At 35.2% G+C, this 27332-nt stretch overlaps 1 protein-coding gene across 2 annotated transcripts; it reads left to right on the top strand.

Moving 5' to 3' along the window:
* The first annotated feature begins 155 nt into the window (after positions 1-155).
* Positions 156-26834, top strand: LOC120198139 (ATPase family AAA domain-containing protein At1g05910-like). 2 transcript variants are annotated; one of them, XM_039199515.1, is made up of 11 exons: positions 156-263; positions 1679-1962; positions 18577-18678; positions 18803-20608; positions 20694-20882; positions 21060-21202; positions 21655-21900; positions 23112-23298; positions 24600-24665; positions 24759-25005; positions 26420-26834. In XM_039199515.1, exons 2-11 carry the CDS (start codon positions 1738-1740, stop codon positions 26803-26805), a joined length of 3597 nt encoding a protein of 1198 aa, XP_039055446.1. In that variant the 5' UTR covers positions 156-263; positions 1679-1737; the 3' UTR covers positions 26806-26834. The 2 variants fall into 2 exon arrangements, with proteins under 2 accessions (XP_039055446.1, XP_039055447.1); XM_039199516.1 differs by having other exon boundaries at positions 26423-26834.
* The last annotated feature ends 498 nt before the right edge of the window (positions 26835-27332 follow it).

The following is a 27332-nucleotide window of genomic DNA, read 5'->3' on the forward strand; positions in this document are numbered from 1 at the left end:
ATGGACCCACTTTGTCAACTAATGGGTCCTTTTTGGAGATAATAAAAAAGTCGGGCAGCGTGACTCACTGAGTCGAATAACTTGTGCTGAACTCGTTTTCCCTTTTAACTCTTTCTTTCTAGGGTTTTGTTTATATACTTTTGGAGTTTGAGCTTTCTTCCGAAGTCCCCGAGGATTTAATCCGTCGTTTTACTCGCAGTTTCTCCCGTTTTCTCTTCTATGTTCGAAGCTTTATCAGCTATCCTCAGCTAGATTCTGCTTCGGTAATTTTTCTGCCTTTAATTTACTTGTCTCTCTGTTGTTAAAAATTAAATTATTTGTGTTTCATTTTGAATAATGTCGAAAGTAACTCCTTTTTTTAGTAAAATCGATAGTTCTTTTTTTTATGTTTATTTTATGCAGGATTTGCATTTCGCATTTACTTCCATTTTCTCAATATTTTTCGGGGCTCTGCTTGTGCGCTATATATATTATCACGCAACTGCATGTGCGTGTCCGATGGCTTTGTTTGCTTTTAAGCAATTTGTTAGTTTCTTGGTTCAACTTCAATGTGAATATTTTCGAGGGAAGAACTCTAATAATTTGGAATTACCTGGAATGTTTGCTTTATTTGGTTTGATCCTTTTCTTCTTGTGCCATTTAGTGTTAAATTTCAATTTGCTATAATTAAAGGATTTCTGTTCCCCTATAGTGTTTTTTTTGGGAGAAGTGAACAATGAAGATCTTATTTAGGCTACGTTTTAACTTTAATTGTCTGTGACTAAAACTGTTTATGATTTAATAAATTCTAAATACCTTAAGCTGTTGATGAAATTTTTGCATCTTAAAAATAAAACTGGATTTCACTAGGTTAATTGGAATGTGTTATTGTTGAATTTTCTGAAAACAAATGGAGGGGGGAACTTCCAAAAAGTAGGATGTTGAAAGATTGAAACCCATGTCTTCTTTCTACTTTGCAGCAGTGCTGATCTCCCTGTGGAGAAAGAATTGGATGCCTTTTACTCAAATATGTGTTCTTTGTATAAACTCTGAATGGATTTTTAAGGAGAGAGATCGTTATATGCTCTCAAGCATTTAAGTTAAAAAAGTGACAAAAAACCCTTTGATAGTTCTCTACCATCTTTAGAGCATCTCTCATTCCCTCCTACTGCTTTGTCTCTTTCTATTAAACAGGTCTTTTCTATGAAAGCCTTGTTCTTAGGACTGTCTGTATACTGTCCCTTCTTTAATCCTTAGTTCCTTGTTGAAGAAGTTCCTTCGCCTTTAGTAAGCGTCGTTGGTCCCCAAACTCAACATACTCCAAAGGAAATGTGTGGCTATTAACTGGCAGTAGTATGGCTGGTCAAAGATACACTTTTACCATCCTATGATCTTTTTCCTCATCCTTCAAATTTTCTTTCTTAACATTTAAAACAAACATGTCGACGAAATATTCTATTCTTGTAATCTACTATGTGAAAAAGACTCCTATTTCTATGTAGTGAGATTAAAATGTCACATGCTTAATTGAGATAATTCTTAGAAATATTATTTATTGATAATCATCTACAATCATGTGTGGTTAACAGTGCCATTTAGGTTAGATGATTGAAAGTTGTGCATTCATGAAAATCTACGTAAAGAAATTTGGAATCTCTTCTTTTTATTATGAGTTATGACTGCTGCCTTTTCTCTTTAGGGTGTAGTTACGCTTGAAAGTTTATGGAAGAATACAATCAACAAAACTAGTGTTTGCCAATGTATTCAAAAAGTTCTGGTCAAGGAGATGAGCCAGTTTCTGGTTCTGTGCGCACAAGCGATAGGCTCAGGAGAAGGTCGAAGGTGTATGGCCGTACATATTTGTATTACAGTCCAACCATCATTCGGACTAGGAAAAGCAAGACAAAGACAAGGACAGCAGCTTCTCGCATTGCTAGAATGTTGAGCTCAGGTGATCGATCAGTTCGGACTTCAAAAAACAAGGTAACTTACGGATTCTTATCAACTTTATATACCATGTTGATAGTCTTTTATGCAGTTGGAGGGAGAATTTTTAGTTCGTGCATTTGAAGCTTCTCCTATGTGATTATAGTCTCTCTCTCTCTATCTAAAATATATTGCAAATATTAAGGTGCTGATCTGTTTGTGGCTTTTGCTACTTTCTTTTGCTCTTTTGCTTCTTGAAAAGCTGCTACAAGAAAATGTGAAAAATAATAAGCTTAATCTTAATTTTAATACGAACAACTTATTAAAATGTGTCAGAGCAGCCGTGTAGTATTAGTCCTATTAGTAGTAGTTGTAAATAGTAGTTTGATTTGTTTTGGAGTCTTTTGTGATAAGAAAGATAAGTCTTATGAGTTTTTGTAATCTAGATAGAAGTTTATCTTTAAAGTCCTATTAGAAGTCAGCTACTCAGTCTATTTAAAATCTTGTAATCTCCTACTTAAGAAATCAGAGTTTTTCTTGCATTAACTCCATTATTCTTTCCTTCTCTCTCAATTTATTCTTAGATTACAACAAAATGTGACACAGAGATAACACAATTTGTCTATGTGAAAGTAGGATATTTCATTTTGTTATCTAAAGAAATAAAAATATTATTTATTTTTCTTGTAAATTTTGTTTGATTATCCGAACATGCCTTTTACTTTAGGAAGCAAAAGCAATTAGCCAAAAGGAGTTTCAGGTGATTTTATATTGTCATGATTAAATCTGAGAAACTTATAGTGGATGCTTTTGTTTATTAGTTAAAAATGGTCCATTTGTTTCCTAGTAACAGATATGCAAAAGACCATCAAGAATCATTTTTTTGAAGCGCTTAGGATTACAACTTGTATTAGTTTTAGAGACTGTTTAAAATTGCAAGGACTTATCTCATCTTTGTACCATGTATATAACCTATTTCTATTGTTATCTCAATCTTTGACTGCTTTAATGGTGGATACATCACTTGAACCTAGGATGGTCTATGCTTTGTTAAGGTGAACCAAAACACTGTTTACTTTGTAGAATTTAGAGTAATTCTCTGTAATTTCTTATTCTTTTCAATATGACAGATTACATATTTATATACAAAATATCTCTCTAAAGTAGGAAACTCCAAGAAAGGAAAAATAATAATCCTAGGATATGATCCCTTAAAATAAGGGATTGTAGAAATCTATTTATAATATCATATCTCTATAGGAATGGTAACAAATCATATCTCTATAGGAATGGTAACAAATCATCTCTATAATTCCTACACTCCCCCTCAAGCTGGAGAATATACATTGTATAATCCCAGCTTAAATAGGAATTTATTGAAAACAGGCTTTGGCAAAGCCTTAGTAAGAATGTCTGCAACTTGTTCTTCTGAAGGAATGTATGAAAGTGTGGCTGTCTTTTTGTTAACTTAATCAGCAATAAAGTGCCTATCAATCTCAACATGCTTTGTCCGATCATGTTGAACTAGATTCTTGGCAATTTGAATAGCAGATTGATTATCACATAAAACTTCAAAGTGATCCTCTTGATTAGTGACAAGTTCTTTCAGTAGTTTAAGTAGCCAAATTTCTTCGCATATTCCCAATGCTAGTGCTCTAAATTCAGCTTCAACACTACTTCTTGAAACGACAGATTGTTTCTTACTTCTCCAAGTTGTAAGGTTTCCCCAAACAAAGGTGCAGTAGCCACTAGTGGATCTCCTTTTAGTTGGTCTCTGGCCCAACTAGAATCTGTAAAGATCTTAACAGTTCTGTCTTCTGTCTTCTGTCTTCTGTCTTCTTAAACATTAAACCGTGTCCTGGAGTTTTCTTCAAGTATTTGAGAATTCTATTTGCTGCTGCCATATGCTCTTCAGTAGGATTAGTCATGTGTTGACTTATCACATTTACAGGAAATGCTATATCTGGCCTTGTCAAGGATAAATAAATTAGTTTCCCAATTAATCTTTTTTTTTGATAGAAGTTGGAGGTCTCATTAAAAACTCCCTTCGTATTCGTTCACATACTAAAAGTATGTTAACGAACATTGGAAGGAAGAAAAGAGTACCTCAAATTTTATTAATATAATACCCGATACAAAAGACACCACGGAATATCCTCTCATGGTGATGTACACCATTACAACAAAAACCTTAACCTCATAAAACCTCATCCAAAGCCACAGTCAAATCACCTTACTACTAATTACACCACCAACAGTAGTAATAAAACAACGCGACAGAACATAATACAAAATGAAAGCAACACTTACAACCATATAGACTAAAATAAAACCACAAATGAAGAGACGAGATCTAATGAGACTTGTATTCTTCAGGAGCCCAAGAGTTTGGTTTGAATGAAGGTTCTATCTCATGCACCATGACCTTGAAGAAATTGTCACCAACCTTCAATTCAACCATCGAATCAATTCTCGCATCAGCCTTTGTTAGGACTTGAATTTTAGCCCGATCAAAGGATGATGGAGATTTACAACTTTCGTCGATAGCCAATAAAAGACCCCACTTATCAGCAATGTTCTTGAAAGTATTCCAATTCCATGCGTGAAAAGGAACACCCTCGCAAACTAGCCATACTCGATGACACTCCATTACCAAACTCTCTGACCAAGCTTCGACTATGGAGAACCACTCTGCGAGAATCTTTGATTTGTCGTTCTTTACACTTCTCAATGAAGCATTGTCTTCGAAAATCATTAAAATCGCATTACCAGCAGCTCTCATTAATGTGAAGCCAGTGAGACCCTTCGATTGCATTTGTCTAGCGAGATGACCAATTTTAACAAAGTCCTTGCACCACCCCACTAGACAATTGCTCAACACCTGGAGTTTTTCTTCATCTATAACACCTTCAACTTTATAATGATTCTTACTCGAAAAATCTTCCATCCCATACTTGCGAAGAATACTTGTCGATGACTTTCTCCAATATGAATGAAGAGGTTTGAATTTAGCGAAAGAAACACCAATTTTGCTGCCGTCGATACGAGAGCCATTCATTTTAGAGATCGTTCTCCTTGCTTCTTCGAATGATGCGAAGCGAATAAAACCAAAACGAACTCCTTTTGAATTCCTTTTATTTGGAATAAAAGCATCAAGTACCCGGCCATGAGAGCAAAATAAAGATCCAAACCTCTTCCAATGGATCTTCTCTGGTAAATTATCAATAAATAACGTGAAGCATCCAGACTTGTCATTGATGCAATCTTTTGTGGTGGACTCCCCGGATCCATCTTGGACAGCAACTGTAGACTTTTCAACATAACACCCAGATTTATCATGCACATGAATACTTGGAGACGCTCCAGGAGCTGGATTTAACACAGGCAAAACCGGAGGAACAAGATGCAGCTATAAATGTCCACTGCAACAGAATCAGTACCCATTCCTTTTTTAACAACCAGATTTTTCTTTGCCATCTCAATGTGCAAAAGAGACTTCAACTTGGCATCAAAAACCATCTTCTGAAGGGTATATTTGGCAGCAACAACAAATTTTGCAGTAGAGAATAGAGCGAAACCCTTGGGCTCTTTTCCCTTGAAGCTCACTTGCGAGGCTTCAAAACCTGGAAGCCATCTCAGCAAGTTTTGCAGCTCTCTCTTTGACATCTGTAGGCAGACCCGAAATGAAGATGGTACGATCCTTGTCATGATGAGAATGATGATTAGGCGAAGAAGGCGAGGCTGCAGAGGACGGAGGAGCTATGACCGGAGGTCTCTTCTGGTTACACGGGAGGATTCCTTCACCCGACATTAGAGGAAATCTCAGTGACTTAACTTAAAATCCCTGTCGCGCGCTCGGCGATGGAGAATGTTTGACTGGCCGGCGAAGAAGAGAAGGATGGTAGGGATAAAGAGAGTCGGACAGGAAGGTCCTGAGCCTTCGAAAAGGAGGAACAACGTAAACTTCCTTCTACCAAACCCTCAAGACTTAAACGGGATCGTGAAAATCAGATACTGCCTTACACAAAACTCTCAGACGTGGATTAGATCGGGGGAATCGCTTAGCAGAACCTTGGCTTGTTCTGATAAGACGAACCAGTCAAAGGCAAACTCACGGGGAATGGCAGCAATACTGAACTCCAGGACAGAAAAGGAAAAGATCGCAAGTGAAAGACGAGCCCGAAGGTCATACGATGAACTGACGACGGCCGACGGCAAAAACGGTAAATAACGGCGATCAGATCTGCGCCGAAAGAAAGACTTTCTCGAAAATCCAAACTCAAAAAAGAAAACAGAGTGAGAAGACGATCTTCCTGATGAAAAATGGCGGCGAACGGATGACGGAAAGTGACGGCGGACGGCGGATGTCGAACAGCAGACGGCGGCCGGAGGACAATGATGAAAGACGTGGGCGAGCGGCGATGGAAAAAGATGAGATGAAATGATGGATGAAAAATAAAAGACGCCTTGAACCAATAGAGAAGCGGGAGCTTCTCTCACTAGGTTTGAAATTCAAAGTTTTTTTTCCCAATTAATCTTTGAAATTTCTCTTTGTCTACCAAGGACCCATCTTCTTTGTTAAATTTCAAGCTTGCCTCCATTGGTGTATCAATCGGCTTACAACCAAGAAAACCAGTTTCTTTGAGTAAATCAAGTACATATTTTCTTTGGTTGATCACAAGTCCTTTTGACCGTGCCACCTCCATTCTTAGGAAATACCTTAGCTTTCCCAAGTCCTTGGTTTCGAATTCCTTATTTAACAACTTCTTCAAATTGCAAATCTCTTCTTCATCATCTCCGGTAAGAATTATGTCGTCCACGTACACAATAAGGATAGTTTTCTTATTTGTAGAAGTTACCTTGATAAAAAGAGTGTGATCGGCGAGGGATTGCTTGTAGCTGTTTTTTAGGATGACTTTAGTGAACCTCTCGAACCAAGCTCTGGGTGATTTTTTTAACCCGTATAGAGACTTGTTGAGCTTGCACACCTTGTTACTTCCTTCAACAGACTTTAAGCCAGGTGGCAACTTCATATAGACTTTTTCTTCTAGCTTGCCATTAAGAAAAGCGTTTTTTACATCAAGTTGGTGTAATTTCCAATCGCAATTTACAGCCAAACTTAAGAGTACTCGAACAGTATTCAGCTTCGCCACAGGTGCAAAAGTTTCTGTGAAATCTATCCCATATGTTTGTGTAAAGCCTCTGGCCACTAGTCTCGCTTTGTATCGTTGGATGCTACCATTTGAGTTATAATTTACAGTAAAGATCCATTTACAGCCAACAGCCTTTTTTCCTTGAGGAAGATCCGTAACAGTCCAAGTAGCATTTTTCTCCAGTGCACAAATTTCCTCTTCAACAGCTCTTCTCCATTTTGAATCCTTTAGAGCTTCAGCTATGCTTGTGGGAACCTGTTCTTTATCCAAGTTTGCTGTAAATGCTTGAAAAGACGACATCAATGAATTATAACCAGCAAATTTTTCAATATGATACTTGGTGTGTAACACCCCCAACCCGTATCCGACCCGGATACAAGTCCGAAGTGTCACATTGACTTTTCAAACATTTATTCGTATAAAATAGTGAGTAATTTAAAATTTTTGATAACATTTAACTTATTCAAAACGTTTACAAAATATATCAGAGTTCATACAATTTATATCTTTAGACTACATGCCAACTACACTCTATAAACAGTACATATATTTTCTGATCTGACATTTGGTAAGGAGAACTGACCTGTCTTGCTCCGCATTACTCTTTACTCTTCTCGAAACCTACGTGTGAAACAATCACACGCTAAGTCGAAGACTTGGTGAGGCATAAAGAAAACACATCTAATGGAATTCACACCCACTAATCATGCATGACTGTTTTATGCTATCAAATTATACAACTCATTTACATATACATCAACATATATTCGTGCATATTATGTAACAGATACCATTACCCCTATCACAGATATATCATATCATGCACACATCATATCACAAATCATATACATATATCACATACATTGTTATCATATCACCAATATCCATACCTGTAAGCATATTACTTTAACATTCATGAATTTGTATTAAGGAGTTTATTGGCCCATGATATCATATTGAGAACCTAAGGTATCTGAGTATTGTGAGGTTGTGCACTATGCTGTCACCACAGCTCGTATAAATGCACCGAAGTGCCGCGTAGAATTGCACCGTAGTTCCTATAATGATGTCCATAAGGACCACATAGAATTCCTTAAGAATCATATACATATGCTAGGGATCATATATGTGTATCACCAGACTTCACACGTTCCAAAGAATATATATATATCCCGAAGGACCGCGTAGAATATTGTCCCGAAGGACCGCGTAGACCCTCTACTCTTGGCATGCCAACTATACCCTTAGCTCTCAAGACACATAACATGGGCATTTTCTTTTATACTTATCATTTCACATAACACATAGTTCAATTACTCATAGAACATTTTCATATGAGTCACATTTACATGTCACATAGCTTATATACTTTCTCACGTAGTTACATAGATCCATATCATATAACATATATCACAAAGTGCACATAATCACACATATCATATCATATAGCTTAGATCATTTCTCAGATATTCATATAAACATACATATCATATCTTGTTCACATATGATCATATATGCTTCATATAACACATAGAACACTTTCTCCTAGCTTATATCAATTTTCAGAGTTCTTTCATATTACCTGATGACATATATCATATAGATATATAATAACGGATATCATATTATCTACCTTATGCTCTATTTCTTTGTATTCCCATAGATTATAAATTATGCTGTATTTCTAAACATATATCATTTAATAGTATTTTTATTTAGGTACTAATTTAATCTCTTTACTTAATTCAATTTCATATATTCATTATAATCTTCTCATATAGCTCCATTATACTAATTCTCATAATAAATCATACCACTAAGTACTTGTCCAACTCATGTTTCCATTATGCATATACTGTTACCCATGTTTACCTAGTTCATATCACTTCTTATAAACTCACTTTCATCATATTTTCCTATTATTACATATTTTATCTCATAACCATGTATCCACATAGTCTTATATTTCATTATCATATTACATATACTTGTTCTCCTACGACCCTTAAGAAACATATATTTTTATTTCCCTACATCTCTCGACTTATCTTCTATATTCCTATAATTTCATAACTTATTTTATATCATTTTCCCTTTTTATTCACATAAACCATCTATTTATTTAGTTCAATTTCTCATGACTTCCACAATACTCTTTAATAAAACTTTGTAACTCTTCACCATAATACATAAACCATAGTTTCCTTTAATTTATCAATCTTCCCTATATTACTTATGTATCCTTATTTATGCCTTCGAATTCATACTATTCTCTTAGAGTCTCCTAACATTTCTCGTATAATCACTTATACCATATCATATAACTTATACTTGATTATCTTATTCTCTCATGTTCATTTCATTTCTTATGACTCTATCATATAACTTATCTCATGTTCTTCCATTATTACATATTAAAGTCTTACATACATCATATACAAAGCATATCCTTATCTTTAGTCATGCATACATACAATCAATGTAATACAGATAATCACATATAATTATAACTACACATAATCATGTCCATGACTTCATGCATATTACTCTAGGAAATAAACTCAACGCAAGTCTTATTTCCATTAAACACTACATATCACTAGTATGCACTCACCTGGGCCTCGTTGTTTGAATCAATCCTAATCCTTAGTTTGTTCCGGAACAAGCTTTCATTCTATATCTACATAATAATACATTAATACTTATCAGTATACTGATTGATATATTCGAAACTATCACTCCTTAGTCTCAAAGAAAAGCCAATTTCATCTTTTAATGAAGGTATGCATCGATGCACTACACCATGCATCGATGCATAAATCCTATTCGATGTTTGTATTTAATGGGGATGCATCGATGCACTCCTTATGCATCGATGCATAAATCCTATTCGATGTTTTCTATTTAAATTCATGCATCGATGCACTGCATGTGCATCAATGCACCTTAAACAATTTCTGGTATTTATCATCGATGCATCGGTGCACAATGAATGTGCATCGATGCACATTGCCCAGAACTGACATTTTAACACGTAAATCATCAACTCTTCCCTTAATTCTTCTATTTTAAGCCCCTATTTTGACATTAAACTCAACTACTATAACTTGAACCAACTTATATCCATGTAAATCATCTTTAACCTCAAAATCCTATCTTCTTTATGAGATTCAAGAATCATACCAAATTTTCTATATGTTCTAAATCCAATTCTATCACTCCAAATCTCTTAATTTAACCATTGACAAGTCAAATTCATCCTTAGAATTTCAAAAACCTTTCTATATCAAAAGTTCATTTCTAATCTTTTAATAGAAATTCCTTTCTAATTCTCTCTTCTTGATGTTTTAAGCTTAAATAAGCTTTCCTTAAGCTTATATAATACTCCAAGAATCAAAATCAACTTATAAATCCAAGAATTAAACAGCTGAAATTAAACTCACCTTTAAATGAGGCTTACGGGGAGAAGAAGAAGCTGGAGAAGAAGACTCTGGATAATTATCTCATTTCTCACGTGTTTTATAACCCTTAAAAGAAAGATAAAAAATCTTTCTGGTCAAATGACCAATTTACCCTTTATTTCCTTTAATAATTACTGAATAACCTTCATCATATTTCCAAGAAGTCATTGAACTATTCAATTATCCTACTTTAGTCACCAAATTCTAAAACTTTACAATTTGGTCACTAACCCGGTATTGCGGATGTTACAAATCTCCCCTCCTTTTTAAGAAAATTCGTCCTCGAATTTTCACTGAACATATCAATAAGAACATATCTTCTAATGTTCTTATGTTGCTTCCCTGACTTATTCTTTCTTGTCATCATCAGAAACTTACTTTTCAATCCTTAAGTTTTCCAACTATCTTTTTCGTTTATACATTCCTCTTCTGTTGCTTATCATATAAACAATAACCAATAATACCAATCCATTGTTGTCTTTTCTCTCATTCGACTATGCATTTTTCCTTTGACCTTTCTAAAATTCAATATAATGTCACTCATCACGTTGACAGTAACATCCATCTCTATATCATAAATCCATCTATTTCTTCATAACTCTCTAATTACCTTATAACCATACCAAACTTGTATTTCGTCATCATTTGACCAAAACACAACTTTAAATCTTCTTCAATGTGATTAAACATATACTTTAAGGAGTCAAACAATATTTTCACATCACCTTGCCCACTTGTCTTATTTCTATATCAAAATTGTCCTCTGTACTTCCATATTTATCATATCTGATCCTTTAAATCAATCCCTTTCATTTCTTTATTCCTTCTTCCTTATACATAAATCATATATTTCCTTTCATATTCACATACTCTTGTCTTATCACTTATACTCATCTTTATGTATCAATTTTCATTGCATCCTCATTACTGTGATAACCCATTTCTTATACATAACTTCATTCTTTATCATTTCTTATACTTGTATTTTCCTTCCTGAAGGTTCCATGCAAATACTTATCTCTATTTCTACATCATAGCTATCTGCTCAGAATATACAACTATATTCAAATTCACATCCTAATCAATTAATTCCACTTTATCTTTCCTCCAATCTTATAACTCTAGCACCTTTACTCTGACAGCTAGATAATAACTTTTGTTCAATCTAGGGCACAAGCCCTATTATACCCATCATATACATCCTTTCCAATCTAAATTATCTCAAAATTCGCTTACTCAACTTATCAATTTCACCCCTATTCTCATACATCCTGAAATTTCTTTTGCTTAAACTCAACATTCTGACTTCCTGTGTCCTATAATCTAATCATCGATATACACATTCTCAAACTCTTCTTATCAATCCTCAGCTTTACTTAAATATATAAATTCTTACTTCCTTTTCCTTTACTATACAACATTACTATGATCCAAATATGCAACTATATCCAGATCCATTGCAGATCTGGTTATCATATCCTGAAAATATCTTATAATCTTATAATTCTAGTACATTTTTATCACATACTCTAGTTAGCCAATGCTAACTCTTTCCATCTTAACTGCAAACCCTTATCATAAACATACTCTTGTTTATGCGCAATACTATCACTTCGTTTCAAACTCATAAGCTCTGACTTTATACATCTTATACACTTGTCACTGACGCACTTATCCTTAAGTTCTTCTATACGTACTCATCACGTCATTAGATCTTTTTAACATTCTTATGGTGACACCTGTTCATCATATTCTATCTTATCCACAGAATAACTCTATATCGTTTTTACGATTCCAAACGATGAAAACTTTCTATCATTATTCAGATATGATTTCAGCTTTTTGAAATCAACCTTTGATCTTACTAGGCATTTCCTGAGGTGTCCGCTCTTCATCCTGCATGGCCAGGGCAGGTGAATAGCTATCACAATCAGGAATATCACCTTTCACTTACTTCGAAATTATCACGATCGGATTTCTACTGTATTAAACTATTCTTATTCTATTAGCAATACAACATATTCCTTACACTATCAGATCAGAAATTTTTCAATCTATGTTGGCATGTACACCTTTTATGATACTTTGGACTTCGGTTTATGCCGAGAATCGGCTAAACCATAGCTCTGATACCATTAAATGTAACACCCCAACCCGTATCCGACCCGGATACAAGTCCGAAGTGTCACATTGACTTTTCAAACATTTATTCGTATAAAATAGTGAGTAATTTAAAAATTTTGATAACATTTAACTTATTCAAAACGTTTACAAAATATATCAGAGTTCATACAATTTATATCTTTAGACTACATGCCAACTACACTCTATAAACAGTACATATATTTTCTGATCTGACATTTGGTAAGGAGAACTGACCTGTCTTGCTCCGCATTACTCTTTACTTTTCTCGAAACCTACGTGTGAAACAATCACACGCTAAGTCGAAGACTTGGTGAGGCATAAAGAAAACACATCTAATGGAATTCACACCCACTAATCATGCATGACTGTTTTATGCTATCAAATTATACAACTCATTTACATATACATCAACATATATTCGTGCATATTATGTAACAGATACCATTACCCCTATCACAGATATATCATATCATGCACACATCATATCACAAATCATATACATATATCACATACATTGTTCTCATATCACCAATATCCATACCTGTAAGCATATTACTTTAACATTCATGAATTTGTATTAATGAGTTTATTGGCCCATGATATCATATTGAGAACCTAAGGTATCTGAGTATTGTGAGGTTGTGCACTATGCTGTCACCACAGCTCGTATAAATGCACCGAAGTGCCGCGTAGAATTGCACCGTAGTGCCATATAATGATGTCCATAAGGACCACATAGAATTCCTTAAGAATCATATACATATGCTAGGGATCATATATGTGTTTCACCAGACTTCACACGTTCCAAAGAATATATATATATCTCGAAGGACCGCGTAGAATATTGTCCCGAAGGACCGTGTAGACCCTCTACTCTTGGCATGCCAACTATACCCCTAGCTCTCAAGACACATAACATGGGCATTTTCTTTTATACTTATCATTTCACATAACACATAGTTCAATTACTCATAGAACATTTTCATATGAGTCACATTTACATGTCACATAGCTTATATACTTTCTCACGTAGTTACATAGATCCATATCATATAACATATATCACAAAGTGCACATAATCACACATATCATATCATATAGCTTAGATCATTTCTCAGATATTCATATAAACATACATATCATATCTTGTTCACATATGATCATATATGCTTCATATAACACATAGAACACTTTCTCTTAGCTTATATCAATTTTCAGAATTCTTTCATATTACCTGATGACATATATCATATAGATATATAATAACGGATATCATATTATCTACCTTATGCTCTATTTCTTTGTATTCCCATAGATTATAAATTATGCTGTATTTCTAAACATATATCATTTAATAGTATTTTATTTAGGTACTAATTTAATCTCTTTACTTAATTCAATTTCATATATTCATTATAATCTTTTCATATAACTCCATTATACTAATTCTCATAATAAATCATACCACTAAGTACTTGTCCAACTCATGTTTCCATTATGCATATACTGTTACCCATGTTTACCTAGTTCATATCACTTCTTATAAACTCACTTTCATCATATTTTCCTATTATTACATATTTTATCTCATAACCATGTATCCACATAGTCTTATATTTCATTATCATATTACATATACTTGTTCTCCTACGACCCTTAAGAAACATATATTTCTATTTCCCTACATCTCTCGACTTATCTTCTATATTCCTATAATTTCATAACTTATTTTATATCATTTTCCCTTTTATTCACATAAACCATCTATTTATTTAGTTCAATTTCTCATGACTTCCACAATACTCTTTAATAAAACTTTGTAACTCTTCACCATAATACATAAACCATAGTTTCCTTTAATTTATCAATCTTCCCTATATTACTTATGTATCCTTATTTATGCCTTCGAATTCATACTATTCTCTTAGAGTCTCCTAACATTTCTCGTATAATCACTTATACCATATCATATAACTTATACTTGATTATCTTATTCTCTCATGTTCATTTCATTTCTTATGACTCTATCATATAACTTATCTCATGTTCTTCCATTATTACATATTAAAGTCTTACATACATCATATAGCATATACAAAACATATCCTTATCTTTAGTCATGCATACATACAATCAATGTAATACAGATAATCACATATAATTATAACTACACATAATCATGTCCATGACTTCATGCATATTACTCTAGGAAATAGACTCATCGCAAGTCTTATTTCCATTAAACACTACATATCACTAGTATGCACTCACCTGAGCCTCGTTGTTTGAATCAATCCTAATCCTTAGTTTGTTCCGGAACAAGCTTTCATTCTATATCTACATAATAATACATTAATACTTATCAGTATACTGATTGATATATTCGAAACTATCACTCCTTAGTCTCAAAGAAAAGCCAATTTCATCTTTTAATGAAGGTATGCATCGATGCACTACACCATGCATCGATGCATAAATCCTATTCGATGTTTGTATTTAATGGGGATGCATCGATGCACTCCTTATGCATCGATGCATAAATCCTATTCGATGTTTTCTATTTAAATTCATGCATCGATGCACTGCATGTGCATCGATGCACTGCATGTGCATCGATGCACCTTAAACAATTTCTGGTATTTATCATCGATGCATCGGTGCACAATGAATGTGCATCGATGCACATTGCCCAGAACTGACATTTTAACACGTAAATCATCAACTCTTCCCTTAATTCTTCTATTTTAAGTCCCTATTTTGACATTAAACTCAACAACTATAACTTGAACCAACTTATATCCATGTAAATCATCTTTAACCTCAAAATCCTATCTTCTTTATGAGATTCAAGAATCATACCAAATTTTCTATATGTTCTAAATCCAATTCTATCACTCCAAATCTCTTAATTTAACCATTGACAAGTCAAATTCATCCTTAGAATTTCAAAAACCTTTCTATATCAAAAGTTCATTTCTAATCTTTTAATAGAAATTCCTTTCTAATTCTCTCTTCTTGATGTTTTAAGCTTATATAAGCTTTCCTTAAGCTTATATAATACTCCAAGAATCAAAATCAACTTATAAATCCAAGAATTAAACAGCTGAAATTAAACTCACCTTTAAATGAGGCTTACGGGGAGAAGAAGAAGCTGGAGAAGAAGACTCTGGATAATTATCTCATTTCCCACGTGTTTTATAACCCTTAAAAGAAAGATAAAAAATCTTTCTGGTCAAATGACCAATTTACCCTTTATTTCCTTTAATAATTACTGAATAACCTTCATCATATTTCCAAGAAGTCATTGAACTATTCAATTATCCTACTTTAGTCACCAAATTCTGAAACTTTACAATTTGGTCACTAACCCGGTATTGCGGATGTTACATGGTGCACTGTCTAACCCCTTTTCTAATAGCAATAGAGAAGTCATCTAGAGTAGGAGAAGTGGACTTACTGATTTTTTCTTCTATTTCGGCAGCTGGACCCAAATCCAATTCTCGACAAACATCAGATTGCAAAACAACCTCAGGAATATGTTTTCTTTTCCTTGTATAGAAACGGAGCTGTTTGATTGGTGTTGTTTGTGGAATATTTTGAATGGGAGTAAGAGTATTTTCAGGAAGGGTATTTAAAGTGGGTATGGGTGAAGAAGTGATAGGTACTACCGGTGGATTAATGGGAGTAGTTACAGGTGACAAATTTGTAGGTAAGGATAAAATTGATGGCAATTCTGAAGGTTGAGAATGAAGAGTAGGAGGAGATACCTGATGTGGCTGAAAATCCTTCCATGTCTCCCCCTGAATTTCAGCCTGAGTGAAATAGGGATCCTGCTCATAAAATGTTATATCCATAGTGGTAAAAAATCGTTTTGAAGGAGGATGATAGCATTTATAACCCTTCTTAAGTGAAGAATACCCAACCAATACACACTTTAATGATTTAGGATCTAACTTGGACTTATTAGGAGCAATGTTTTGAATAAAAACAGTACAACCAAATATTTTAAGTGGAAGAATGGAGGAGATAGGTTTAAAATGGGGAAAGTATTGTAGAAATATAGATTGAGGTGTTTGAAATTGTAAAACCTTACTAGGCATTCGATTGATTAAATATGTGGTAGTTAATAAGGCTTCCCTCCACAAATATTTTGGAACATTGGTGGTAAATAGAAGAGAACGAGTAACTTCAAGGAGGCGTCTATTTTTTCTTTCGGCAATACCGTTTTGTTGTGGGGTGTCAACACAAGAATTAATCTGAACTATGCATTTTTTCCTGAAAAACGCACCCAAAGACTTAGCAAAAAATTCACTGCCATTATCAGATTTAAAGAGTTGAATTTTAGACCCAAATTGAGTGAGAACCATGTTATAAAATTGGGTAAAAACACCTGCAGTTTCAGATTTATCTTTTAGCAAATAAGTCCAAGTTATCCTACTGTGATCATCAATGAAAGTGATAAACCACTTGCAATTATCAGCATTCTTCACCCGAGAAGGACCCCAAATATCACTGTGGATCAAAGCAAAAGGGTGAGAAGGCTTATATGTAGAAGTAGAATAAGTTGATTTAGTATGTTTGGTAAGAGAGCAAACTTTGCAAGAAAAAGAATTTGGCCTTTTATGAATGAATAGAGCAGGAAAAACTTTTGCAAGATAGTGAAAACTAGGATGACCTAAACGATAGTGCCATAACATAACATTATCAACTTTTTCTAAAGCGGTGAAAGATTTCGAGATTTCGGTTTTAGTAGAGTCAGGAAGAATGTAGAGATCATTCTGCAAGCTGGCCTTACCAATTATCTTTTTCGAGTTCAGTGCCTGCAAATTACAATCAATATCATTAAAAATTGCAGAGCAGTGCAAGTCGGTGGAAAGTTTACTAACGGCAACGAGATTGCAAGCCAGATTTGGTACGAAGAGGACATTTTTAAGTACAATCTGGTCATTGAGAATAACAGTGTCATGTCCTCCTATTTTGCACAAAGAACGATAAGCCGTTTTGACAGCTTTACCAAAGTTTGGAAAAAAATTGCAAAACAAATCTTTATTACCAGTCATATGATCCGTAGCACCAGAATCGAGGATCCAATTAGGGACGATTGGGAGGAGAAAAAAACTGTAGCATGAGGTTTACCTTCTGGTTCTTTCATGACCAGATTACCTTCTGATTGAGCAGCAGAACCAGAAAATTTTTCTGGATTTAAAGTGATCTTCGGAGTAGGAGAAGAAGTTGTGGACATCATCTAGATTAGAAAGAAACCGTAACCTAAGCTGATACCATGTAGAATTCAGAGTAATTCTATGTAATTTCTTATTTTTTTCAATATGACAGATTACATATTTATATACAAATATCTCTCTAAAGTAGAAAACTCTAAGAAAGGAAAAATAATAATCCCAGGATATGATCCCTTAAAATAAGGGATTGTAGAAATTTATTTATAAAATCATATCTCTATAGGAATAGTAACAAATCATATCACTATAGGAATAGTAACAAATCATCTCTATAATTCCTACATACTTTGTGCTAGAGCTATTCCTCACCTAGCATAGAGCTTGTTTATGTTGTTAATATGAATGCATGCTTCATTCTTTGTGGCACTTAGTAGTGGATCTTGTTATTAAGTTTTTGGGCCCAACTATATATGCGCTGCATTTGGTTCGCTAGAATGGAATAGGGAGAGAATGTATTAAAACAAGTTATATGTATATTTGTTTAGTTTAGTATGCATCGTATGTTTGCTTAGTTTATTAAAACAATATTTTTAATTAAGATATTATGTTTTACCAATATAAAAACATACAAGCAAGTACTATACTAGTAAAAATAAGAACTTATAAAATGATTCATTTGTCAGTGATGTCATGTATTCGGAATCTGATTAATTCTTAATCCTCTTGTTGCAGTCAGGCACACCCAATCTTCGGCGTTCATCCAGAAAGAGGAGAGTTTCTGTGAACCTTAATGGTTTTACTGATAGTTCTGGTAGTGGGGATGAAGACATGATGGTACCTTCCAAGCATGCAAAATTTTTGGAATTCAATTACCTCTCTCGGATTTGATCATTATCAATATTATCATGTCATAGAAAGTATATTCTGTTTCAACTTGCTATTTTTCTTTCTTTTTCAGAGACCTTCATATCGACCTTTGAGAAACCGTGTCGATAACAGTGTAAGTCAAGACGAGTCTCCTTCTCCCAAACGCAAAAAGACCATCGAGACTAAAGAAACTCCTCGTCGTGAAGGATTGCGCCCGCGTCGTTCGAAAGCAGTTGCAATTAAGCGGATGAATTTGGATTCTGGTGCTGAGCAAGACATTTCAGAGGAGAAAGTTGGTGAAGATGAAACTGAAAATGGGAATGATTTAGATGATGATGCTGCAGATGATGGGCAAAATGAGAGTGAGGGTGATGGAGAGGCTGAAGGAGAGGATGATGGTGATGATGAAGACGGCGAAGAAGAGCAGGAAGGAAGGAGGCGGTATGATCTTCGAAACCGTACTGAAGTACGCAGGCTTTCTATTGGTGAGAGCAAGCAAAGAGCTAGATCTCCTCGGAGGGTTTTGCATCGAGGAATGGGGACTAAAGTCAGTAGGGATGTTAGAAGGGGTGGCTCACGAGTTCATAAGCGTCATCGTCTAACAAGAACAGAGGATTCTGATGATTCTCTTCTTGTGGACGAGTTGGATCAGGACCCTGCTATTCCTTGGGGCCGAGGTGGGAGCAAATCAGGACCACCTTGGTTGTTTGGGGGACTAGACATGCATGGGACAACAACATGGGGATTAAATGTTGCTGCATCTGGTTGGGGTCATCAAAGTGATGCTTTTGCTGCGTTGACTTCTGGAATTCAGACTGCTGGACCAAGTTCTAAAGGAGGGGCAGATATTCAACCCTTACATGTTGATGAAAGTGTTAGCTTTGATGAAATTGGGGGGCTTTCTGAATATATTGATGCTCTGAAGGAAATGGTTTTCTTTCCCTTGTTGTATCCAGATTTCTTTGCAAGTTATCACATCACCCCACCTAGGGGTGTCCTGTTGTGTGGTCCTCCTGGAACTGGTAAGACATTGATTGCCAGAGCATTAGCAAGTGCTGCTTCAAAGGCAGGTCAGAAAGTCAGTTTTTACATGCGAAAGGGTGCTGATGTTCTTAGCAAGTGGGTTGGTGAGGCTGAAAGACAATTGAAACTTCTTTTTGAAGAGGCACAAAGGAATCAGCCTTCCATCATTTTCTTTGATGAGATAGATGGGCTTGCTCCTGTAAGGTCTAGTAAACAAGAGCAGATTCACAATTCTATAGTGTCTACTTTGCTTGCCCTCATGGATGGTCTTGATTCCCGTGGGCAAGTTGTTTTGATTGGAGCAACTAATAGGATTGATGCTATTGATGGTGCCTTAAGACGCCCTGGACGATTTGATCGTGAATTCAATTTTCCTTTGCCTGGTTGTGAAGCACGTGCCGAAATACTAGATATTCACACTCGAAAGTGGAAGCAACCTCCATCTAAGGAACTTAAAATGGAACTTGCAGCTACTTGTGTGGGATATTGTGGTGCAGATCTGAAAGCCCTATGCACTGAAGCTGCCATTCATGCTTTCCGTGAAAAGTACCCTCAAGTGTACACCAGTGATGACAAATTTCTGATAGATGTCGACTCAGTAAAGGTTGAAAAGTATCACTTTATAGAGGCCATGTCGACAATTACTCCTGCTGCACACAGAGGTTCCATTGTTCAATCTAGACCGTTGTCTTTGGTGGTTGCACCATGCCTGCAAAGACATCTCCAGAAAGTCATGAATTATATATCTGACATATTTCCTCCCCTAACAGTGTCATCTGAGTTGACTAAGTTATCTATGCTCTCATATGGATCTGCAATTCCTCTTGTTTATAGGCCTCGGCTTCTCCTTTGCGGCGCTGATGGTTTTGGCTTGGTAAATATTTTGCATCCACTTGATTTTGATTAACTGTAAATGTTAAAGCCAAAAACTGAATATACTTACTGATCTAGTTCTACAGGATCATCTTGGACCTTCAATTTTGCATGAGCTAGAGAAATTTCCAGTACATTCTCTTGGTCTTCCATCTCTTCTTTCGGATCCTAGCGCAAAGACTCCAGAGGAAGCAGTGGTGCATATATTTGGTGAAGCAAGAAGAGCAACACCATCTATACTCTATATACCTCAGTTTAATCTATGGTGGGATAACGTGAGTGCTTCCTTTCATTGACCAACTTTTCATATCTGATTCTAATTAAATATTAGAAAACAAAGTGCACTTATTCATTTTCTTTTATATAAATTTTTAGATACTTTAGAGCTAGTTTATTAGCATATTTCTGTACTCTTCTTTTATCTTCTGAGTTTAAGGAATTTGGTGTTGCAGGCACATGAACAGCTAAGGGCTGTTCTGCTTACTCTTTTAGAAGAGTTGCCTTCGGACTTACCTATATTATTACTTGGAACATCCACAGTTTCACTTGCCGAATTTGATGGGAATCCATATTCAGTATTTCCTCAGCGTAGTGTGTATGTCAAACTAGCCCTTGAAGTAACCTTTATGCATTTCTACATATATATATATTTTTATTATTTTTGAAATCATTGTCACCATTGGCAATCATTGTTCACAACTTAGGCTTGTCACCATTATGTTTTGATTTTCAGTAACTAAACCTGTCTTGTCCTTTCTTGCAAGAATGGATCTTGGCATCCCATTGGAAAATGCAGTGACAGCTTTCTCTTTTATGCTGATATGACATGTGGAATGTAGAGATTTTCACTTTTTTTTTCTTTAAATAGATGAATAGAATGATACTATTGTATTGCCTTGTCCTTCACCCTGCTTCTGTTGTGTTGATATTACTGAACTGCATGAAATTTTATTATTATCATTATACAACTCATCATGGGTATTTATTTACTTATATTTTTATCAATTAAAACTTAGTTCATCTGTCTTGTTTATTTTTTATTGTCAGCTATCAAGTGGACAAACCATCAACTGCAGACAGAACTTTGTTTTTTGACCGTTTAATTGAAGCTGTTATGTCAGTATTGTTGGAGGCTGTGACCAGAAAGCCCCAGGAATCGGTTTCTCTTCCTGAACTTCCCAAAGTGCCAAAAGTGGCAACTGGACCGAAGGTCTCAGAATTGAAGGCCAAAGTAGAAGCTGAGCAACATGCTCTTCGCCGGTTACGGATGTGCCTTAGAGATGTCTGCAATCGGTAAAGTTACATGGTCCTATTTTTTTAATAAAACAGAATTACATAAAACTTAAAAAGTACACCATAGCCATGAGCTCTCCAAGAAACACCGGAAACAGCCTAAAACATAACCCTTACAATCACCCAATTCCCTCCTTTGCTAATTTATCAGCCTCACCATTACAAGCCCTAGGAATCAATCTATAGAGGCCTTAGTTGTAACAAGGGACACAATATCCTTAACAAGAGAGCAAAGGAAAGGAGCAGTAACAGGAGAGAGAATCCACTCCACTGCAGATTTGCAATCACTTTCTACAATCAATCTACCCTCACGAGCCCAAACTGAAGAGAGAAAGATCTCGATGCCTCTTTTAAAGGCTTTCAATTCAGCTACTGGTGGAGGGCCAGGACCAATACTTTAAGAAAAAGTCACTAGAGTGGCGCTATTCCAGTCTCTTAAAATACCACCAATTCCTCCTGCCAACCCGTCAAACCTTACAGCCCCATCAACATTCATCTTAAAGAAATCAACTGGAGGGGGAAGCCAACATTGCAAAGGCCTACACTGAGACTTAACAACAGAACACCTTTCTGCAAGGGAAGGATCTCCGATCAACGAATCTGCCTGGATAGGGATGTGATGGAACTTGGCTAGAAACCATTTTGCTAACCTAAATCTGACAAACTTACATGGTCCTATTAGAAACTATAACATATTATATCATACTATATAATTTAGGCCACCAGTCTTTTATCCCTCTACCCCTTTTATCTTCCTTTCTATCACTTTATCTTGGTGATGGAAATTCTGTTTAACTGTGAAACATATTTCAATTGATTTGGGTAGAATTTGGGACAAATAGTTTAGGGAACTGGATCTCTTTTACTGTTGAATTAAAATCAGAAATTGTATAATTATAATGAAGATCAGAAGAATATCTAAAGGTTTCCAAAGAATCATGTGAGGCATATTAGGTGTATTATTCTGTGGAACTGTTCTGTCAGGTGACCTTGAGATAAATTGTGCTTTCAAGAAAATAAAACAAGTTGTGAAACAATTCAAAACCTGAAGAACAGAATTAGAGAGAAAATTTGACCTTTAGACATGCAATAAATCTAGTTTCTATATTTAGGCCTTGATCATGAATGAAAAAGGGGTTATTTGGTTTTTTATTTTTTCTTCTCATTTCACATTTATCAACCCTTTTAGATTATGGTTGATCGTGTTGCAGGATATTGTATGATAAAAGATTTAGTGCCTTCCATTATCCCGTCACTGATGAGGATGCCCCAAACTACCACTCAGTAATCCAGAACCCTATGGACATTGCTACACTATTGCAGCGGGTTGACTCTGGGCAATATCTTACTTGTTCATCTTTTCTGCAAGATGTTGACCTGGTTGTAGCCAATGCAAAGGTGTGGGTTTGTCAAATTCTAGATGCAGTCTATTCCAAGTTTCCTTTTTATATTAAACTTGGTTGAACATGTACCTTGCTACTCATGGAGGGTAAACATTTGCACATTTACTAATGCATGTTGGAAAGGATAGAGGGGCATTCACTTGCTTAGTTTTTGTGAGATGCTAAATAGATAACTAGGGTACAAAATTTTGGAATTTATTGTTATATTTTGGGGCTCAAGTTGATTGAATCTTTAAAAGGAAAAAGAGTGGCTGGCAGCAGAGAAAGAAATTCCAAAGAATAATTTTGCGGCTGCAAGATTGCAGTTTGGAACTGGCTCTGGAAACCCATTCATTAAGAGGGTAATAAATTTGCTGATATAGGTTATCTGAAGTAGCTAATAGAAATGGGTAGGATCTAGGCTTGAATAGAAAAGTGAAAGATCCAAGGTTTGATTGAGGTACCTCACCTGAAAATAGAGATCCTTCTCTCAAGAAGGAAACAGAAAGGGAGCATGAGATATTCCTTGACATAAAAACTTCAAGAACTCAAAATCTTCTTCTCCATTAGGTTTAGAATTTGTTATAGGAGAGTATCTACTAAATATGTAAAACAACCAAGAAAATAAACCTTAACCCTTTGTAAAATGCTATAATAAACAAAACTCAGCATCTAAGTAACATGTTTAAGCAAAGGATAGAGGAACTAAAAAGTGCACTTCTGACCATTAACGAAATAAATCCAGAAATATAAAGTCCTAATTACTAAGTAAAATATTGACAGCATACCATGTACAGAAGAGTAGGGTCTGAATATTTTACTTCATATTAATCATCTTTCCTGTCGGTGTATTCTTGTAATCCATTTTGCCATTAACTTAAATATTAGATTTTATTCATGTTACTTAAAGAGATCACTTGGAAGTTCTGTTTAGTGCTGGATATAAACCATAAATGAGTCTTCTGCTGATGCCAGGACTGGAATTTATAACTAATCTTCAGTGTATAACATGGCACTACAGTGTGCTTCATTAATATTTTTTTCCCATTTGAAGGGTGTGTGTGGAAGGTAACATACTGAAAAGGAATTCATTAATAGGCCATATGTTCATATTGCTTGTTTGGTTTTTATCACTCTATTTATTCATTTCATGTAAAAATCACAAATTTTCCAAAAATCTTGATTACCTGATAGGGTACTAATGTTTCTGTAAGCCAAAGTCTGAAACCATAACATCCTCCGTGTTATCTTATTTTTTTGGCTTGTTGCCTTTAAGGTTTCTGGTGCCTGATTTGCTTTTGCTTTCTTGAATTGCAGGCTTATAATGGAGATGATTATAATGGTTCTAGAATTGTTAGCAGAGCTTATGAACTACGAGATTCAGTTTGTCTACATATTTGCTCTTGAATTTTATTCTCATTATATGGGGCTTTTTTTTCCCTTTCATTCTTTGCATAATATTTAAATGTTTTTCAGGTACATGGTATGCTGTCGCAGATGGACCCTTCACTGGTTGCTTCTTGTGACAAAATTGCTGCCCAAGGGGGTCCAACACTTATTCCAGATGACATGGGTGTGTCTACTCTCCCCTTGGTACCTGTAGTGCAGCTAGGAACCGTCACTCGAGCAAGTGCCCGACTTCGCAATGTCCAGCCAGAGGCTAATCTTCAAAGCTACGAGGCTTTGAAAAGGCCAAAGAAGAATGCCGAGACTGCCCTTTCAGGTATTTTGATGTCCACTCCGTGTGTATACATAGATTAGCTGGCTCTCATTTGGTGTTTTGATTAGGAGGGTTTTAGGCTTTAGTTTATAACATATTTAATTACTAAGCATTGGATTTAGTTATCTCAATTGGTATCCGATACCAGGATAGGCATATGCTTTTACACATTTTTAAAGGACCTTTCCCTCCTAAAAGTTCCACTCAAACTTTTTTTTTTTGATAGAAGTTGGAGGTCTCATTAAAAACTCCCTTTGTATTCGTCCACATACTAAGAAGTATGTTAACGAACATAGGAAGGAAGAAAAGAGTACCTCATATTTCATTGAATAAAACGCCTCATTACATATGAAAACACGAAATACCCTCAAACGAGGATAAACACCATTACAAAAAACATAATCACCTTCTATCAAAAAAAAAAAAAAAAACATAATCACCTAAAGCTCTCACCTTCTCGACCACAAAAATCAAGAGGCAATCACCCTATACCTAAGATAAACCTCCATCAATAGGAAAACAACCCAACATTTAATGACAACATATATAAAAACACCTAAAACCACAAAAATACCAACATGTATCAAAATCACCAAAAAAATCAGCTCAATAAATTATCTTTAATGAACCAAAACCACACTTCCTTCCCTTCAATCAATGTTTCCTTGCCACTTAATTCAGAACTCTTTTCTTTGTCTTGCATTTCTTCGCCACACGAATAGTTCCACTCAAACTTTAAATCTCATTTAAATTCACATCTTGGAATCATTTAGGATAGGAACTTGCACATATACCTGCTCTTAAGCAGCTCTGTCAGGGATATATTATCGATTTGGTTGGCGATTTTATTCTTTTAGTGGTAATTTTGTTTGCCCATTGATGTAGAGTATCGTTAAAGTAGAAGGTTTTGGTTTTTCTTATTTTAGGTTATCATGGAAAGCCACTATTCTCCATCATATTTATTTTTGAAATCTCATCCCATTCAATAGCCTAATTCTATTAAGTGTTGAATATGTTATTTTTTTGAACTCCACCAACGAAAAGATAAAGAGTTGAGAAAATGAAATGGTAGCGTGGTTGGTGAAAACTTATATTATATGGACTCTAAATATTCATATACAGCATATATCCAGACATGGGTATGAGAGTACAATCCTCCGAATATATTGAAAATTTTGAGGGGGAAATTGGGTATACCCATGTTTGACACTCTCATAACTTAGGTGAAAACCATCTTTTTAAGCTTATATCAATCTTGAAGAAAACTGTAAAAAATGAAGAATTATTTCCGTATTGTAGTTTCTTTGATATTCTATAATTTTTGCAGCTTCTGTGATTTATAGCACTATTGATTCTTTTCTGCATTAGAAGTGTTATGTTGCTACGACTGGGACTTATCTGTTAATCTATGCTGCAGAAGACAAATCACGGGTAGCGGATTCAACACGAACGAAGGCATCTTCTCAAACCCAGGAAGCAAACGAGATAAACTGTGAGAGGCCAGAGCCTGGTTTTGGAGATGGAAACCAGCAAGAAACTTGTACTGAATCTGGTGATCAAACTGATGGGAACGGATCCGAGGACAACAGAATGTTGGGTGGTGAGATTTCTAAGCAAGTAGAAAGAATAAAGCAAGTGTTTGTGGAACGAACGGAAAACAAGGGAATTCCAGAGCTAGAAAGGCTGTACAGTCGTGTTATGAAAGGCATTTTTGAAAGTAGAGAGAAAGGAGTTGGAGATGATCCCAAGACATCAATTTTGAAGTTTTTAATGCAATTTGCAGAGGATGAGGCAAATTTCTGATCTCAAATGGCCTCTTCACCATTTAGGTAGGCTGTTGTCAAATCGGAATTTTCTCTTTTCTTAATTCATGAAGGCCATCGCTTTTTTCTGTCACAATCCGCCACATACAAATTACAGTGAATGAATCAGCCGTAACAAATATTACAGTGGCCAATTGCAGCAGGTAAAATCGGAATCGTAAAATATTGACTATAACGTTGCTATTGCTATTATTATGCATAACGATCGGGATCGAAATCATATAATCGATAATAATATTGCATTACTATCACTTAACGGCTGGGATTAGGGCATTTTTCCTTGCACCATTTTGGCTGTCATTTTACCCATGTTTACATTCAAGATTTAAATTAAAAATGTTTAATTATGATTTGTAATTACATTAATACAATGCCTTATAATTACACTCAACTGTCAGCTATGTAATAGACCCGGTCATTTAGCTTATGTGCTTAGAATTATTAGATTTAAAATTTATCAAAAAAAAAAAAATTCCATTCAAGTAAGATTCAATTTTTCTGCTCACT

This window comes from Hibiscus syriacus, unplaced genomic scaffold (assembly GCF_006381635.1).
Source record: "Hibiscus syriacus cultivar Baekdansim isolate YM2019G1 unplaced genomic scaffold, ASM638163v2 tig00117056_pilon, whole genome shotgun sequence".
NCBI lineage: Eukaryota > Viridiplantae > Streptophyta > Magnoliopsida > Malvales > Malvaceae > Hibiscus > Hibiscus syriacus.